This window comes from Ciconia boyciana, chromosome 2 (genome assembly GCF_034638445.1).
Source record: "Ciconia boyciana chromosome 2, ASM3463844v1, whole genome shotgun sequence".
Lineage (NCBI taxonomy): Eukaryota > Metazoa > Chordata > Aves > Ciconiiformes > Ciconiidae > Ciconia > Ciconia boyciana.
Window position 1 is genome coordinate 47,098,316 of NC_132935.1, and position 20,023 is coordinate 47,118,338.

Consider the following 20,023-nt stretch of genomic DNA (forward strand, 5'->3'; position numbering starts at 1 on the left):
GGCTCATTACCAAATTTACTTACAACAAGAGTTGCGTTACATTTAAAGAGAAACAGGCAGATTTTCCTGACAAACTTCTAAAGCCCTCACAGCAGCTAAAGGCTCATTTCCTCAAATCCATGTTTTTCTTCACAGTCACGCTTGTGCTCTTTTCCTGCAAACATCAGCAGGGATTTGAGGACCCTTACGAGGAAGGAAAAGGTGCTGGAGAATTTTGTTCACCCGGGGTGTTGGTTCTCTGTCTCTTTCAGCTACGTCCACTCTCCATTTGAAAAGATACCACCCCGGTAGCTTTAAAACACAAAAGCTTATCACTGTATTCTTTTATTGCTTAGTCAACAATTTTATTACTTCCATGTACCTTCTGCTACATTTGTCCCATTCACCTCTGCATTTGTTATGCCTTCTCAAGGCACCTTATCTTTCCATGATTAACATGAATGCAAAAACGCTTCCCCTGCACATGCATTAGTCTCTTTTCTCAGAGTAACTGTTTTATGTCAAAGTTAAAAGTTATCTATTTTCAACAAATCAGACTTTTAAAGTGGTTTTAAAATAAACATTTGTAGAGCATACCATGCCTTCTTACCTGAACAGAGTTGTTCGACTTTTGTGTAGTTTAAAGCTAATATATCATTAACCCATGCGATGATGTCATGTCTGCTCATAGTCTCTTGGGTTATAGAGGTAGAGTACACGTTGACCGCCATTCCCCAACTAGGAAAAAAAAAAGACAAAAAATATTTTTGACATTTTGATAATTGTTTTCCGGATACAATGAATTTACACTTCTTGTTCAAAAAAAGAAGGAAAAGCCACATCACTGCATAACCTTCTCTTATTTATTGAGAAAGGAGAGTTAATTTTTATTCTTCAATGATATATGACCTCCTCAATGTCCTCTTGGAATCTGTGAACATATTTCTCTAGCTGTCATTGTGAACTTAAAGAACATACAAACCTACAGCATTCTGCTTAGTGCTAACAAGGTAAGGAAAAAAGAATCAGACATAGCCTAAAGCTACACAGAAAGGATCAAAGATCTGGGATTTTGTCACATAGTGCTGCACAAGTATAGTGATCTGACATTTATCCATCAGTTTTTTGGCACTGCAGGATGATCAGACTGCCTAAACCAGTATTTAATTTTCAGATAACTTCTAGAAGATGTAGTTGTTCTACTTACTCAAATACTTCTTACTGGGACAGGGGCCTTTTGGATCATTAATTCAGTTCCTAACAGTCACAGAGTGAATACCAGATAATCTTTTTACCAATTTACCAACCTCTATCCTGAAAGTAACTGAGACTTGCACTCCCAGCTGTCTGGTTGGAAAGCTGCTGTGGAGCCCGATTCCTCTAAATCGTTAGGAACACTTCCTCTCAGCTTAAACCCATTTGTTCTTCTGCCAACATTATCCTCCAGCTCTAATGGCTTTTTCTTCCCTGAAGCTGATTTCATAATGCGTTAGGGACAGCACTCAAGAGTCTGTCCCAGTGCCCAGGTAGGCTAGATTAAACAAATCAATCCTCTGAGTCTCTTATAAAGTCAGACCTTCGCTTACTGGTCATGCCAGCAGTTCTCCTTGAACACAGCCGAACAGTTTCAGACTGTGTTCAGATAATGTTTCACCAAGACCTTGGAAAATGGCACTCTGCGCTGAAAATTTTCATAGCCACATCTTAAATAGATCCTTCTAGTTAGCTAAGGTCCTTTCCTGCAAGTAGGTCTAATTCATAGTAGCTTTTATCATCAGTCCCCAAGTGCATAGACTGGAAACACATACTACTCGATTTTATTCCCTGTTATTCCACACTAGTCACATCTTTCCATTGCAAAACGTTGCCAAGGGAAAAGACGAGCACGTTCAAGTTTATCTCATCAATAGTTTCAAAGAACAGAGTCAAGATTATTCATGAAAAGATTATAACAATAACAATCCGAGTATGAGGTGTCTCAGAAATGATCAAATAGTCAAAGTTGCGCTATTATTCTTGGAAAGAAAGGGTTTGGTGGGGACTGCACACCTTTGTCCCTAGTGACACCTTGTAGCTAACACTGAACTGGCTAGCTTTGGTGCCAGTCCTGCCACCTCAGCCCTGGACCTCAACCTTCTCCCTCAGTGAAAGAGGGCAGGATCTCCTCTGTAGGATCCGAGGTCTGCATGGACTATTCCCATTGACAATTTTCAACTGTTTGAAGCTTGATAGACAATTCTGCAGAGAACACAAAGATGGCAGGTTAACTCCATCCATTTTTTAGGTGTGCTGGAGCAACCCAGATAAAAAGTGTAAAAAACCCACCAGCATGAAACTTGATACAGTAACATGTAAGTGTGTAAGCACATACAGCAGTGAATGTATTTAAAATACAGGACGACAAAGTTCATAATATAGGTCACCTTCTACGAAACAAATTTCACAAATACAGAAGATCGTTCAAATTGTCCCCATCTACTGACATTAAGATCCAAAACATAAAATCCCCAAATTTGCCTGATGAGAAGGAAAAAAATGAAAAATAAACGAAGAAGAAAATACAGGCCAGTAAGGGAAAGTAGGCTCAAAAAATTCATGCTCCGATAGTCAGGCTGCTACTGCCAGCAATTTATCCAGAACCAGGCTGCCCCTCTACCCACTTCTGTACGGGTACCTCCGAAGTACGGAAGAAGTCAGCCTGTCCTCAGTCTGTTCAGTTCTTCCTGCAGGCTCCCAGACAGCACAGCTAATTGTACGAACATAGCACTGCGTTCACTGTAACAGTTAGCAAAGGTCGTTTTCTTGGCACACACTAAGTGCTTGAATTGAACCGAGCGTAAAGAACAAAGTTTTAGAAATAGGGAGTGCCCTTTTACTCTTGAAGCCACACCATAATGGGTAACCATGAAAGCTGAGCTTCAACATCAAGATGGAACAGACTGAGCGCAACACAAACAGCACCTTTGTTACTAATGGCATCTGAAGTTTAAGCCGTCACTGCTAGCATGGTTTTTACTTTATTATTCCTAGCCTTTTTATATAGATAAGAAACTAACAGAAAGATACTACCACTGTCACTATTACACTAACATGTTCAGTATTGTTTCTAAGATCAGTTCAAGTAACAGCTCAATAGTGACTTTAATATTCACTTAAGATTCAGAATAGTGAGTTTAATATTAAACCAAGAGATGAATATGGAACAGTCCACTCACTTCTAAAGAAGCTAAAGATGCTAACATTTGAAATAAAGCTACTCTGATTTGCAATTGCCACTACTTCATCCAAATTTTAATTGCCCTCTCGAGGCCAGGCAGAACTCAGAACAGCCATCAGCTACCAGTAGTGAAAGCAGCAAGTCTACTCTGTTAAAAAGATCAAGAAAATCCACATGCGGGAAGGAAGCACAAATTCCCTCATCATCCTCTTCCAAAAGCAACTGCAAAGACAAATACCTGTCCTTCTGCAAGCAACGGGAGAGCAACCAACCTCCTTTGCTGCAGTGCATAGGATGGAGAACTCTACTTCAGGAAATAGTGAGTAAATGAAAATAACCTTGAGTTTTACAATGATACTCTGAAGGATGTCTGTAATATAACTTACGCTGTGTCTGCAAATGAATTATGGTCTATGGGTCAAACGAAAGTTCAGGCTATTTGTTAGAGACAATAGCTTCACATTCATACACACAGATAAGCATGAGGGTGTATCAATAGAATTTTAAGCAAATGATGCAAAATGAATCAGAATTTCTGTTAAAAAAAAAATCAACAACATGCCATTGCCATTTATTCTCAGTGACTTGTTAACATATGTCTGAATCTTCCACGGCCTCTTCTCTCGAAAGAGCTCGCCATGTCTTTGCTTCTTCTGTCCCCCACCCTCCTAAGGGTTACGTTTTAAATAAACTCAGCTGGGAAAGGTTTCCTTTACAGTAAGCATGTTCTAATTTGGTGCTCAGATACACACATATCCTGTTTGCCACACAGACAGACCTTGGGGGCCAAAAAAAAAAAAAAAAAAAAGAGAAGAAAAAAAACCAGCCAGGCATAGGTAGCAGAGATGTCTGTCGCTGAGCATGGCAAGAACCCCTGTGCTCGACATCCACAGCTGGGCCTGGATTTTCTCCAGGACTCAGTTCCCCATGTGCTGAACTGCTTTGAAAAATGTGATCCAGATTCAAAACACATATTAATAAACATCTGTACGGCGACGCAAGAGAACAGCTGGACAGGTGGAGACTCACAGGCTGTACTCTGTGAACAGCCAAGTAGCTAACTTATTTGTACGTCCTAATACACTACTTCTTCCCAATAACATTGTTTACATTTTCGACTTGTTAGGCTTTCCCTTGTTTAGGCTGAAGGCTCTGAAGCATGAGGGTGCGATGAGCCTTATACAAGCCTGAAAATCAGCATCTACCTCACTGAGATCTTTAAGCTTCCACCTTCCATAGAGCTGCCTGGTGATTCTACAGCAAGTAAAAGCAGATTGAAGATAGCAGATCACATCCCCCACTTCAGAGCACACAGGTGGAGATTAAAAACCTCTGGCTGTTACAGTACTGCCTGACCACAAAGGCCTCTGCCTTGTTTTACTTACAAGAAACTGAAATTCAAATCCCCAATAAATACGAACAAGCCATAGGATAGTCTTCACATATTAGTCCAGGCCATTTCAGAAAAACATTTCACACATGCACAGCTAAGCACCACAGACCTGAGTTCAGAGGATTAGTTAGGTGCTGAAAATCATGTATATGCTTAAGCAGTTTCCCCAATCTGAAATACACTGGCTCAGCATGTCCGATGGTAAACATTACACCCAAAGGAGTATTAATTTTTTAAGGCATTACATGCAGCACTGAACGTTCAGCTATTAGGCATTTTCCACTGCTCTTGCTACAGATAACTGCAGCTGTTACAAGGTGTTATCCAGCTGTGTTTAAGGACAGTTTTGCAAGAGGCATATTTATTTTTCCGGGGAGAAACTAACAGTTGTTGACAGCAGAAGTTGTATTATGCCAAACCAGTAATAACGGCAAGACTGGAAGGATTACAGCAATGAATCTATCCGCGCTGTGCAAACTCATCACACACGCCATCACCTCTGAACCTGCAAGGCCTCCCCGTTTTGTACAATTAGGCACGGTATGATGTTAAGTTTTTGAACGCAGTAGAAAGCCTGTGCGACAACACAAAGAGGAGCCTTCTGGAAGCTGGCACCTGATAGCATCAGGATAGATACTGCCAGTAAAACAAAAGATCTCACACCAAAAATTACTGAAGCAGAAGATAGAGCGGAAAGGCTAAGATGTCACTGAGTGAGACTGCTGTAGCTCCTGTTGGAAAAGCTTTCTAGATGAAAGCTACTGCAATGCAAAAATTCCTGAAGGAAGAAACCTGCCAGCCTCAGTGGCTGCATCCCTGTAGAAGGAAAATTCATCCTTTCATAGCATCCTGAAATGGCAGCTGATTTGCAGCTGGACCTTGCCTGCTTCTTAACATCCACTGCATACAGCCTTAGCCATAGCCATTAGAGGCCAGTTACGCTCGAGGCTGTCTTTACCAAAAGGAGTCCTGAGGACAGAAAAATAACACAAAAAGCTCCAGCACAGTCCTGACAACACTGCTCTTACTCTCCCTTTTGACTTATGCTGTGCTCCCACAGCAAATTCAATGGCCATGGCCAGAGCTCTCACATCAGAGCACTGCAACTGAAGCGGTATTTGCAGCAAGCAATATAAAGGCTCTACCTAGTCAGAAACTCAAACAGTTCAAGATTAATCACAATGAGGTATCGCCATGGAAAAAAGAAAAGGAGAAAAGAATCCTCTGGTTGTAATATTGGGAGAAATTCACACCTTTTAAAATGCTGAATGTCAAATCTTGTGTGCACTGTTCTCATGTTACTAAATGGCCCCGAAATGTTAAAAATCCTTTATTATCCATGTATCTCATTCACTTCTGAATGTCATTTTAGCTTCACAACATGGATCTGACTTGAAGACCTAAAATGATTTGTGAAGCACAGTACAGAGTCTAGACAATCCATGTACAGTTTGATTGCTTGAACGTCGCAGGATTACCATTTAACGCGCAAACAGCATATTTTCTATTGTTCTCATTGCAGTTCCCTGTTTAAATGCAAGGGAGGTTAGATTACTAGAGATTTACTTTGATTGGATTAGGGCATGTTTTAAGTTCTGTTCTTTTAAATTAGAGGCTGCCTGCCAACACTGGGATGTTCTGACCTACATATATGTTTATGACGGGTCTCAAGGACTGGTTTAGACCCAAATCTGAGTAACTCTTATAAAGACGGGTGGTAATTCTGTTTTGTGGTACATATGGCTTTAGAAAAATTAAAAAACCCCAAAAACGTATTATCTGTGAGGCAGAAAAATACTGGTTCTTTTCCAGACATTCAGTTCCCCCAAATCTGAAAAACACAATCAAAAGTATTCAAACAATATACACAGTTTGAGCCAAAACCTCTGAGATGGCCCAATAACTAGCAATGCATTACACTGTCTACTGCATACTTTTTACAAAATAGTTTTAAGTTTATTCACTACCCAGTTATGAAATTAGGGTAGATCACTGAAATCAGAAGAAGAGTTACAAATTCCAAGAAAGTTATTTAGTGCTTGGAATATTTTAGGGCACCTGAGGAGGACAAGCCGCATTCACTGTCTCGCTTGAATTTGATTTTTTTAATCTGCCAGTCATATTTGCATAGCATAAGTAAGATTTCCCCGACTACCTTCTCATTCCTTCATTCCTCCTGCTGCCGCTGAAACTGTATGGCAACGTAATACATAATGTCATGTCTCCACAGCAATACTAACACTTTTTTTTTCTTCAGGGTTCACCTTTGCCTCCAAAAGTACAGTCTGATATTAACACAACTACATGATATCTTAATTGCGGCTGAAAGTAGTTGCATATCCTGAAAGGCTCCTTATAAATTTCTATGAGTAAACAAACCTCAACTAAAAAAAATACACTCTTGACAAAGGATAGAGGTTCAAGAAAGGCAGACATCAACAGCTTACACAAAATAGAAGCAATTCAGACTCTTTGGCTGCCATCATTTCCACAGATGTGTACTCACTCTGACTGGTTAGGAGTGAACCACAGCAGTGCACGGCACCCTCAGACTGCACCTCAGTTGAAAAAAACTACCCGAAAGGAGGTTGTAGAGAGGTGGGGGTCGGCCTCTTCTCCCAGGTAACAAGTGATAGGACGAGAGGAAATGGCCTCAAGTTGCGCCAGGGGAGGTTTAGACTGGATATTAGGAAATTTTACTTCACTGAAAGGGTTGTCAAGCATTGGAACAGGCTGCCCAGGGAAGTGGTTGAGTCGCCATCCCTGGAAGTATTTAAAAGACGTTAGGATGAGGTGCTTAGGGACATGGTGTAGTGGTGGTCTTGGTAGTGTTAGGTTTACGGTTGGACTCGATGATCTTAAAGGTCTTTTCCAACCTATACGATTCTGTGATTCTGTAATAGCAGTGCTTGGTGCTGAACAGGCACTCAACGTGGGGAAAGGATGCACAAATTTCAGTACAAAATGAATGTTACTACAAATTAAGAAGGCATTTATTAATGGAGAACCACAAAAACCTTTGAAGTGGGCTGAATGAGAGAAACCTAAGTGTGGCAAGGCTGCAAGGTTAAAAAAAATAAACTGCTTTTACTTACAGTTATTACCCTCCCCCCCGCCCCAAGGCTTTCAACTCCAAGATCTTAGGCTTGAATTGCTGTTCTGATGCCCTGAAGGAAGACATTGAACCTGTAAAATTTTCAGAATAGACACTGGCAACTAGTCTATCTTTCACAGCAGACAAGGGTAGGGGAAGGACAAAAAAAAAAAAAAAGGTTAATTCAGAGAAAAATAATTCTCAGACTTACGTTATATAGTAAACCCGTCAATTAGAAACACCTACATTTCAGAAAACACAAGAGGATCTACAACCCTTTTGTAACTAGAAAACCTTGAAAAAGCCGATGAATAAACCAACATCTAATGTTCTGTGAAACATAGTCTCAATTCACCAAGACAAACATGGGAACTTTAATTCTCCTTTTATTAATTTTTTTTTCTCTTATGGAAAATAGCAGATTACTAAGCATACATGCAGACATCACTAAAGGATTTCTAAGAGGTTAAAAACATGCCGTAAAGCAAGGCAACAGCAGTGCTGAGTACACCCATCGTGGTGGAGGAAGGATGCCTTGAAAGGCAGCACGTTTTAGCAAGCCTCCGTTCCTGGCCTGTGTTCTGCAAATACCAGGGGATCCTCCTATCTTTTTGCTCCCACTAGATGATGGATGAGCAGTCGTATTTTCAAACGGTAGATTCCCAAGGGCTTCAGCAAATGCAGATTTACTGGAAAGTGAAGACAGCACCTGAGGAGAGCTTGTCCCCAAAGCCACTGCCCCGCCTGAGTGCCATGCATGAACTCCCAAGCAAACGATGTGGATACACCCACGGACCTGAGCAATCACCTGCATCTACACCAGGGAAACATCTGCCCCTGATTAGGAAGGCATAAAAATAATCAGAAACCCCGATTAAGAAAAACCAACACTGCCGGGCACCCAAAGCACTATGTCGGAGGCACAACCCACCGGTGCGGCAGCCACGCTGCAGCCTGGCAGCAGCTCTGGCAAGGCAGACAGCCTGCTGCTCCTGACTCCTGCCATTTCCGCCTTTTAAGTCCAGAAAACACTGCGGGCAGGCTTGGGAGTTTCAGCAGGGATGAGATCCAACTAGCTAGAGTCAGATGAAGTCACCAAATTAATTTAGTTTTGACCTATCCAGGGTTTTGCCCCCCCCCCTCCCCGACATGTATACATTCGGAGGTGAAAGGCTAAAGTAACACACTGATTTACTCCAAGCATAACGTAATGGCAAATGAGATTTTGTAATACTATACAGCCCTCCTGACAGGGGGCCTGAGCAGCCTCCAAGCGCCTCACACCCCCGCCCAGAGCCAGGCAATGACTCAGCAGGAGCCGGACACGGAGCATCCATGGGTTTCAGAGGAGGACAAGTCTGGGAAGAAGGGAAAACGGGAGGATTAAACAAGGGGAAATGCAATGCCTTTCTCCTAACACGTAGCTGCTGTTTCCTAAGAGGAGTTACTTACAGTACACTTAATAAAGCCTGGTTGTCCAAGGCATGCGAAGTTAGCCCAGAGAGCACTCTCATGGGAAAGGGCTTGCACTAGCTGAAGAGGGACTACAATACACCTTTTCTACTCGCAAATGATGTAACATGATACAGAGAGCAAGGACTTTGTCGTGCATCAACTTTTCTCTCTTTTACATTAAAAACAAAGGTAGATACACATTGATTTATGCATTGCAACATTTATTTTAACCTTAATACACACGTGTTAGAACCACAGAATATCCTGAGTTGGAAGGGACCCACGAGGATCATCAAGTCCAACTCCCTGTTACCACAGAGAGTGAAGTCCTTTGAAAGCGGCCTAAGTAGGCACTTTGAAGGCGCGTGGCGTGACACCTGGGAAAGGACAAGAAACAGCACAGCGACTGCCCGTGCAACCAGTACAACCATCCCAGGACCCGTGGGCAAAGGTGCCAGAGCACAGCCTGCACGACAGAGCCACCGAGCTGCCGGGCAGGCAGCCAGCCTCGCTCCGTCCCCGAACGAGTCGTCGTGGCAGAAAGGTGACGACACTGAGCAGGGGTATAAGACAACATTTATTTTAAGCCACCTTTACCCTGAAGTCGTAAACAAGCATGTGACAACAGGTGAAGCAACAGGCAACCGTGCTAGCTGCTTTCACTGGTGCATCACTCCCTAAAACATGGCTGTGTATTTTTGTAAGGCAAAATATTAAGCTCCAGTATAGCTGTCCAGGGTTCCCACTGCTACCACAGCTCTGTTGCCATTTGGGGTTCAAAGGACAAGTGTCAGGCTTTCTGCTGGGTATGCAGGGCACTTGGTGGGCAGGTTTCTAGGACCAAGCTCTCCAGCAAATGGCTGTGACCTGAACCATGTGTAGATCCCCTGCCAGCACTGCCTCTGCAGACCCCTGGGCCAACACACTACGTAGCCTTCCACTAGGCTCTGCATTCAACCTCTCTTCCACTTCTCCCTCCACCGCTGGCGAAAGCTCGACCAAAAATAATAATAGAAAATCTCAAGAGTTTTGACATTGCCAAGTTTGTTGAAATAGGCCCAAATAAATACCCCTGTCTTCAGCTTGTACAAACTCCCTACAGATCATTACTAATATTATAAAGATTTCAAGTGTTAATACTACCAGCCACAACACTTAATTTTGGGTTTGGATACCAAAGTAACTTCACCTCTTCCCTCATTCTCATGAGTTAATACTATAACAGACAAGGAGACACTCTGAAATTATTCTGGTCCTCAAGATATTACCAGTAAATGACTTGCACATAAGAATCCCACCAAGAACTATCTAGAATAGGGCTGAACTTCTAAGTACAATTGTTTAACTGCTAAATTAATTTTGGAGCAACTAAAACTAGCATTCAGTAATCCTTCACTGAGTAAATTGCCCTTTATGAACATGCTAGCTCAACCATCTGTGATTTATGTAACGTATTATTCTTGCTGTGTGCCAGTAACCACAAACTTATTTTACCATTGTTGCATTACCAACGCAATTGCTGAGACTACCAGCATCAAGTAAAGCTTCCCCAAAACTGATTTTTTTCAACGATGTTGGTCTTTGTGAAGACCATATTTTCAACGATATTGGTCTGTGAAGTCAGCGTTTTCTTTTAGGTTTTAGTTTGTAAAATCTCCTGCTTATCTAAAGGGGGAAATCCCCAAAGCTTTGCTTTCCCAAATAACGTTCTTTAGATGGTACTTACTCCTTTGATGCAACTGTGATTGTAAGAACAGAATTACTGGCAGTTACAACAGTCTTTATCTACAAGACCCAGTAAAGCCTTGTACCTTAAGCTAAGAGAAGCATAGATGTCCTGTTTAATAGGATTTGGCCTCCTTTCATGGAATATCTTGAGGTCAATTCCTAAAGTGTATTGCTTCCACCTGGCAAACAGTGACATTACCAAGTTCAACTCCCAAAATAAACAATGCAAAAAAAAAAGTTTATTGCTTGAATTATCTTTGACTACATCTAAGTGCAGTTAAGAAGGTAATAACCTGTGCTGCAATGTGAATATTTAGTTTCGTCAACCCTCTCAAGGTTGCTGTAGGTCATGGGACAAGACAGTTCTGCACCACTCCCTGTAAAAGCATGCCAAACTAAGCAGACATCTGACAGTTTAAGAGCTGTGCTTACAGTTAAACATTTTCTGCAGATTAAACTTGTCAATAATGTTAATATTTGCTGCATGAAAAAATGCACAATTCATTAAAAGCAGAGGGAGTAATTTATCAGCTTTTAACTTCAAGACATAATCTTTAATTGCAATGTACATAATTAATTTTATGACTTAGCAAAACTATCCCTTTGGTCTACTGTGTGTCTATGACCTTTTGGTCATTCCTGGGTACTAAATTGCAGAAGCTGCTCCCAGTGATTTAGAGAATGCAATATGAAGTAAGTAATACACTGCAGCAGCAGCACATTTTGCAAGAACTAAGCTAGAAAACAGCTGAAATTGATGCAGTCAAACTGAGACTGCATACACGTGTTTTTCTTTTGCATTTGAAACCTTTGATGATAGGATGATTTCACCTTGGTGGCAGTACTAAATTTGTTGTTGTATGATACTCCTTTCACTTTTAAAGCGCCTGATTTCATGACTTTGTTTTGTGTGCTGGCGTTCTGAACTCAAGAGCTGTTTATACCTATTAGAGTTATAGAACAGGATCATAAAGTGACTCGGGTAGGCAGGGAACTCCAGAGATACCTGCTCCAGCCTCCTGTTCACAGCAGAGGCAGCAAGAGAAGGCTACCGATGGTCCCATCTAGCTGAGTTCTGAGTCTCCCAAGGACAGATATTCCACAGCCTCTCTGGGTAACCTCTTCCAGTATTTGACTGTCCCCACTGTGAAAACTTTTCTCCCAATATCTAAAGCCTTTTCTACTGTTGCAGCTGCTGACTGCCATTGCCTCTCATCCTCTCCCTGTGCACCTCAGAGAAGAGCTTGGCTCCATCTTCTCTACACCCCCCACACCATTAGACAGCTAAAGACTGCAATGAGATCTTCCCCTCTCCTGAGCCCTCTCTTCTCCAGGCTGACCAAACCCAGTTCACATGCTCCAGCCCCCTGACCATTCTCGTGGCCCTCCGCCCCACTCGCTTCAGTATATCACTGTCTTTCTCAAATTTGAGAGGCCAAATTCAGACACAGTACGCGAGATGTGGACTCAGAAGCACCAGAGGGGAATAATCACTTCCCTGGAGCTGCTGGCTACACGCCTGCTAATGCAGCCCAGCATGGGCTTGGCCTTCTTCCCTGCAAGAGCATGCTGCTGACTCATGTTCATCTCGTTCACCAGCACCACCAGGTCCATATCGTATAGCGCTTCAGGAACAATTAGAGAGGGGGTGCCTAAGGTGGTAGTGGAAAAAAACACCTCACCATATTAAAAGTAGAGCTGCTTAAAGAGGCAAGGCAGTTCTACAGCATCCCTGTTGCTGTGAAACTCATTTCGCACTTGGGGACAACAGTAAAAATGTACATCGGGGAGCCAAACTTCTGCAGGCAGAAATATATATTAAAGGGGGGAAAAAAAAGAAAATTATCCTTACGCCTCCTTGAGCCTGACAACTGGCACAACATGAACGTGTTGTCTGAAAACGGTGATTTCGGATCCCAATTCAGAATCTACATCTTGCATAACTTTCAAACATTAATATGGGTGAGGAGTGATATAGACCCCAAACAATAATTCAGTAAAATATAATTAACATCATTCTGCATAACAAGGTTTCCAACAGAACAGCTATTTACATGTGAATGCTGTCCTTTTAGGAAAGTATATCCCTTCTATTCAACCAATTATCATTTCACTGCCTCCATGTTCTCAGCACTCCTACACACCATAGTCTTTCTGTATATGAAAGCTCCCGCGGGACTTTCCTATCACTGGGCTATGTACTCCACTTCCATACAAACAATTACTCACAGATCCTATAGTTATTTTAATAAGCTATGATTTGTATAACACTGAATCCGTAAGTAAAGCAAATGCATATTCTACTTCAAATATTTCAGTGCTTCCTATTCATGATATTACTGGACTGGCTCCACAGGGATTAACCTTAAGAATCGAAGCATAACCACCATGTAAAATTTGCCTAAAATGAATTTTCATTCCCCCAAAATTGTTTAATACATATTGCCAGCAAGCCCTTCCGAGCATCAACACTGCATTCCAGAGTGACAGGCAAGAATTTGCATTCATGTGCATCTCTGAATAATTACAGCTGCTTGGGTAAGAAATCTGTACGGTACTAAGGAACCCTGCTGTAGGGGGGATATTCACTTGAGTTACTCCTAAAAGATAAAACTGAAGTCCATGGAACTCGCTAACTAGCTCTCAGGGTTCCAAATTGCCGAGAAACATAATATTGAAAATTAAACCTCTGAAACAATACACACAACCATATGGAAAAACGGGACATACAGTGTTGCTTTACGCTATACCATTAGAGCAAAATAAGCTATTCCTTTACTCTGTCAACTGCCACACTGAGAAGAGCCCATTTTACACAGAAGAAATCCCAAACTTCAAACCGAGAATTTTTCAGTTTGCATAGCTTGTTTAAATATTGTTCCAGACCACTCTAAGTTTCTGTTTAAATTCACAGGAGCTCACACCAATGTTTCTGTCCTTGCCCCTCCATCCACGCAGGACCCAGATTCACAGGCTCCATCTTCCATCACCTCACCCATATTTCAAAGCCCTTCCCTCCCCCAGTCAACACGAGTAAGCAATGCAAGGCGGCCGTACGCAAGGCCAGAAGATCAAGACCACGACCTGCATGGCATATTCCTCTCCAGGCAGAACGATTTGGCACAGTTGTAGGATTTCCTACGGAAGCTACATCCTTAAGTCTCGACTCACTGATGAATGTTTACATTTCCTGTTTGGATAGCATAGCAAAAAAATAGATTTAACACAAAAGCACCCTTCACTAAGCATGGGGCTCTCTGGGAAACAAGAAATCATTTCGGAGTGGTTAAGCTGAGCCATTTAATGGATGTGTTTTCAGTATGCAGAGCCTTCTCTATCAAATATTTAGTAACTTAGTATACCACCAGAAAACTAGACAAACTTTTGTCAAAATATCACAGATTTTCATTTTGAATTAAATATGCAACAGCATGAAGACAACAGAATTGTGTTAAAAATAAAAAAGCCACCACTTTTAAAACCCCAACAGTTAAATGCATGTTCAGTAAACTTTTATAGCTGATATTCCCCTTCCCCTCCCACCTAATTATAATGAAACAATATGAAGAAGATGCTTTATCAGTGAGTCAGGCAGCAGAGATCTGAGCAAGATCCAAACAGCTACGCAGCGCTCAGCTAACACCATCCACAGAAGAAACAGGGATGTTTTCCATTTACGTTCCCTAGCGCCGATACTGGAAGCGAGCGGTCAGTGCTGCTAGCTGGAGGCCAGGATTCAGGGAGCAAGGAGGACGCAAGTATCCGAACACAGTCCCGGTGCAGCATGAGCCTTGCTGCTGCTGCCACCACCATGCTTACGCCACGCTACGGCCTTCGTGCCATCCCGCTCAGTGGTTTGCGTGATTGAACACAGATGTGGTGAGACCACTCGTTTTCAATTATCAAACAAAGGCTGAAAGTTGCATCTCCAAAATGAAAAGCTGGCACACGATTTATCTTCTTCCTTACCAAGCCTTCGCTATAATTAGCTTTGGGCATGAGGAAGGAGAAAAGACTGTCAAATTAAACTAGCCTCCCCCCACAAGCCCCAAAGCCAAAACCTCTGAAGATATTTTTAAGAAGTCACTCATTCAAATGCCAAGGGTTGAAATGTAGACCTACTACACTTATTTTTTCTTACTGCCTCCCAAACCAAGTTTTATATCTCAAAAGGTTAGACCAGGTACGTCACCTGGGGAGAACGTTCCTCTGGTCCAGCCTGCCTGTCATGAGGCAGCTGCATCTCCCTCAAACTAGCCATTTTTGCAGCAAAGGGAAACTCAAAGAAATAGCTTTGATCAGGCTCTTGGTCCACAGCCCCACCTCCAAACCACCTTTCTTTCACAACACAGCATGTTTTTCAGTGCCTGTTTTCCAGGGAGGCTAGACTGAAAAAACTAGGCAGAAGCCAAAATGTCTATTTCTGTGACAGCATCAGGTTCAGTTCTCGCATATCCTAAACTCGCTCCTTTTTTGTTAGTATGCCAGAAACACAGTGCTGTTGCTATGCAGCTCAAGAAGGTAGTCTAAAAAAAACCACACCACGCAACAAAAACCAGAATGCAGCCTCCCACCTACAGGATGTTTCCGAAACCCACGGAGGCTGGGTGCAAATTAGGTGTACTCAGCTTTTCGGCGAGAATGCTTGGGTGCAAGCTGAGAAGATGGTGCTGTCTGAAAGTTACTTTCATTTCCTTACACAAGCTGGGTTGTCTGTGGAGCGTTGTTTTCTTTTTTTCCCGCCTCCATAAAGCTACCTCTCTCTTAGCCCCTGATTTTAACAAACACCCTCAACTCCCAAAACATTGTGAAGATACTTCCTTCAAGGAAGATCTAAATCCAGGTCAAGAGAAGTAGCCCAGTAATGCAGGCACGGACTATCTAGGCTTCAAACTACCAATGCAGTATTAAGCAGAGTCATCCTCATAACCCTCTAAGACATTTACATGCATTCACATGTGATTCCCTCTTATCTTCAAACAGTTTCACCCTGTACTTTTTGAGAGTGCCCAGCAGAAGATACTTACCAAAACAGCTCTCCTAAGGCAGAGTACTCCCTAATCAGAAAACAAGATTAAAGAAGAGCAGCAGCAGCAGGAAGCCAGCTTTATGAAAGTGAAAGAAGAGAAAATAGAGGGTACCTAAGCTCACACGCACCAAGGAAAGATCTCTGCATGGTACCTCTTATGCTGGCTAGTAGCTGCTGGCTGTAAGTCATCAGGATGGTCTTCTCTTGGATAGCTAGTAACTATCTTGCTGCAACCCAGGTGCTTGACAGACAAGGGGGTTATCACAAATACCACTTTTAGAAAAGCTCAAGCCAAATTTATGGAGTGTGATTTAGGTTTGTGTTTTTAAACATTTATTATTGCCTTTCTCCTGCTTCCAGTGAAATCTAGGGCAAAAATCTCATCATTTGCAATAGGAGCATTTAGGCCAAGAGCAAGAGCCTCTGGAAATAATGTTTCAGTCACTAACATATTTAGTAGCATTTGCTCTGACTAGCATTTACAGTTTCAGAGGATGAAGACAGTCATGCCTGTCTGTACTATGAAATGAGAAGACAACTCACTGCTTTTACTCTGTATCTTCTTCCCAGTTCTCAGCAAGAAAAGTTTGGGCCTTAATCTATTAATTTTAACAACACGAATGATCTTTTTCACTTCAGTGGAATTACCTGCTTACCATATTCAGTGGAACCTAATTTTAGAGCAAGAAACACCTTCTGCCGAGTAAGGCGAAACAGCAAGTCTCCCTTTGTACCCTGAGTAAAGCTGCACTCGTGTGGAAGGCACAGAGCCGCCAGAGCCAGTGACAGGGACAGGGACGTCCTTCCCTGCAGAGGGAAGGATGCTCTCTGCCGCGCGGGGCCGGCCTGTGTCCGGCAATTCATCGGGAGTTGGGAAGGCAAAGGCCAAAACAGATTTTGCTAGAATGTAAGTCTCGACGTTCAGCGTGGAAGTTATCAGCTCCCACTGCAGTAAACTAAGGCGGCCAGATAAACTGTGGGGTGTTACAGAGTGTATTTCAGCGGCGGGTGAGGAAATCACCGCTTCCGTCCAGCTTTCATTATTATGCACTGCGCCATTGCAGACCGGCAGCTTAATGACCTCTAAAAGAAAGGCGACACTTTGGAAAACCAAATTTTAAAACAGGTACCATTAGAAAGGTGCATACTCATATATAGGAAAGGGTTTTTTTGTTTTTAGTTCCTTTTAGCTTAGTGATTTGAAGAAAAATAATCAGGAAATTAGCCCCCTTCCCCCACCTTTGTGAAAGTTCTGGGTATAAAACTAAATATAGCCAGTGTACGAAGGACCAGAAAACCATTTTTCTAGCAGCACGTAGATAAACCAAAAGTTAGGCATGGTATCCTGCAAAGGAGGATACAACAGTTTGTCCCTTTTAGACTGGAGTGGTTTAGGCTAGGTATGCCATTCAAACCTGGAACTATTCAAACTCCTTGTACAGCTAGCTTTTAAAAACATGATGAGCTGACGAACCACAGCCTAGATTCTGGCAAAAAAGTGCTGCAGACATGCCCTGCTTAAAAAAAAAATTCTCCACACAGCTGTTGATTTGGTTTCTCATTGAATTTTTTCAGTCTTCTTTGAACATACAAGTACAACTATAATTAAATGTAATGCCGTTCTCAGAAATTAGCCCAAATCTATTTTGGGCCTACAAAATGACACCTCAGTTCCAACCAAATTTTAAAGTCAGTTTCCTGATCTGGAGCACCTGAAACAGCATTTCACTAGAGAAATACAGATTGATTACAGTTATTTACTCTGAAAGGTAACATCTCCCTGTGACTACATTTTACGCTGAAGTGCCTGGTTTCCATTTACCAGCTAAGTAAGGCTAGATGAGAAACTTAACACCTCAGGCCTGTACGTCCCAGTCTGCAAAATATAATATGTCCTTTGGAAGACTTGGGAAAACTATTTGTGGCTTTGCATAGAGAGCACATGGTTGGGACTCATGTGGTATAGGTTCAATTCCCTGCTGTGTCCTCAACTTTGTGGATAACTCAGGGCAACTCCTTTCACATCAGGTTGCTAGTCTGCAAAATGGTATGAACCTCACCTCTTTTTTAAATCTACTTTGGGAGGTGGAGATCAAATCTGTGGTAGGAGCTGGTATTTGAAACAGTAAAGCTTTTTTTTTTTTTTTTAGGTCTGAGAACATCAAACTGGTAAACATAAATTTATTCTGATCAACAAACACTAATTTTTATGAAACACAGTATGTTAGAAGTAAAAATGAGAAAACAATTCTGATATTACAGGAGAGAGAAGTGAAAGGCAAATACTGAACCTCTATACATATGGCAGGCGCAGTTTAACTTAAGAGCAAAGCTGCAGTATGCAGAAGTGTATTGCAAGCGAAGTACGTACTACTTCTAGATCTGTACAACTGCTGATCTGATGTCATGCCTCAGGCTGTGTTTAATGACATATTTATTCCATATTTCTAGGGGCAGATGGAACAAACCAGCCCGACAATCAGAGGCATAGCAACTTGATGTGTCATATGGTGAAGTTGTACAGGCTGCTCTGTAAGTCAGCATGGCACCAAGAGTCCAGCATGGCAGCAGGCATATTATGGATGGGATTAGTCTGTTATATTTAGTGATCTTCTGCTCCAACTCAAACTTAGCAAGGACCAAACTAGCCTAGCTATTAAGGATTTTTATGGAAGCTAAAAGCACGTTATATTCCAGTGTCAAGGAGAAGTTTCACCAGTTTTCACATTTTCTTTACGGTCTCTTTCTGCTATGGTTGACATTTACTTCACGAAGTACTTAGAGCTACAGACTAAACCAAATCATGCTCCCCACTGGAAAAAGGGGGAATCAACAGATTTGGGTGCCATGACTCTGTAGATCAGGCTAGGTTTCCACAACGAAGAGAATCTAAATAGGATTCCCCAGTGGAGATTTTCATTTGTGCATTGAAAGTTTATTTCTGAAAAAAAAAATTAATTAGATTATTTATTTGCTGCCCCAAAATGACATGCAATATTAGCATTAGTAGTTCTGCATTCCTTTATATTGCTCTTGATACGGATACAAATGGATACAAAGCTCTACAAGACTAAGGAGTACTCCTCTGGATGAAAGGCTGTTCAGATGCAGAATAACTTCAGCTTCTGTAAAACTGGGCAAGTGATACAATTATTTCTGTCATCACGTGCTTAACACAGCAGCCTCGCAAAACGTCTTTTCTAGACATAGTTCAATGTACGATATGACAGGCAGAAGGACAAGAAAACTGACTTGTTGATGGCTGCAGAAAATTACATACAAACATATTGCAAAAGGATAATGGAGAGCTCCATTCAACAGAGGTTTTCCAAAGAACCCTTCTGCAGGAAAGCAGTGAGACAGCAATCAGTAGCACCTATGACACATGTCAGAACAACTAAAGATAGATGCATGATAATTCATTTCAAATCTATTCCATATTTCTGCTTAGGTGCATGATGGAAATATAGCTTTCCTCTAAAACAGAACCTTGTGCTGCCCAGATGAAATTCAGATATAGGAAGCGAGAGCTCCAATCTTCCTGCAAGCAGAAACAGGTCTTCACAAAAGCAATTTTGCTACTTTGCGCTAAATGTGTGCATGGGGGCTTCATTACACAAAGCATCAATAGATTCAGAGAGAGGGACAGACTAAATTTTGTGGTATTCAAACAAACCACACACTTGGATCTCCGAGGCATTTCAGCATCACCTGTCAGTGCGTGATCAACAATGAGATCCACTGTTAAGGTTACTAATGGCCAGCTACGCCGGTAGCTGCTGTTACTCCTCAGTAGAAGAAAAAAATATTGTGGTTTTCTTCAGGCAAACAAGCCAAGTCATCCACATTTGTTTTCATCTAATCGAGCATACAACTCGCCACTTTAGTCAGATATTTGAAAGCAGCATCATTTCCTGCTGTTTGAAAATCAGCTTTAAGGGGCGTGTTCTCTGCAGAGGCATTGCTTGCTGTCATCCAGGCAGTATTTAAAATAACTGTATATTAACATAAGGGGAGCCACTGGCCGTACTGTCACCCTTCGAGTCGGCAGCGAGGAGCACCTAAAACCAGTTGCGTTCCGGGCTGCGCCGCGACCCTTATCAAACAATGCAAACAATTTTAATGAGC

At 42.0% G+C, this 20,023-nt stretch overlaps 1 protein-coding gene across 3 annotated transcripts in view; it reads right to left on the reverse strand.

Annotated features, from left to right (window-relative positions):
- MAPRE2 (microtubule associated protein RP/EB family member 2) overlaps positions 1 to 20,023 on the reverse strand; it is a 91,934-nt gene that overhangs the window by 38,707 nt on the left and 33,204 nt on the right. For 2 of the 3 annotated variants that reach the window (XM_072852531.1, XM_072852530.1), the window contains one exon: positions 590 to 717. The exons of the other annotated variant lie outside the window; for it this stretch is intronic. In XM_072852531.1, coding sequence (XP_072708632.1) covers positions 590 to 717 — 128 coding nt within the window. The remainder of the gene's footprint in view (positions 1 to 589; positions 718 to 20,023) is intronic. 3 annotated transcript variants of the gene reach the window in all.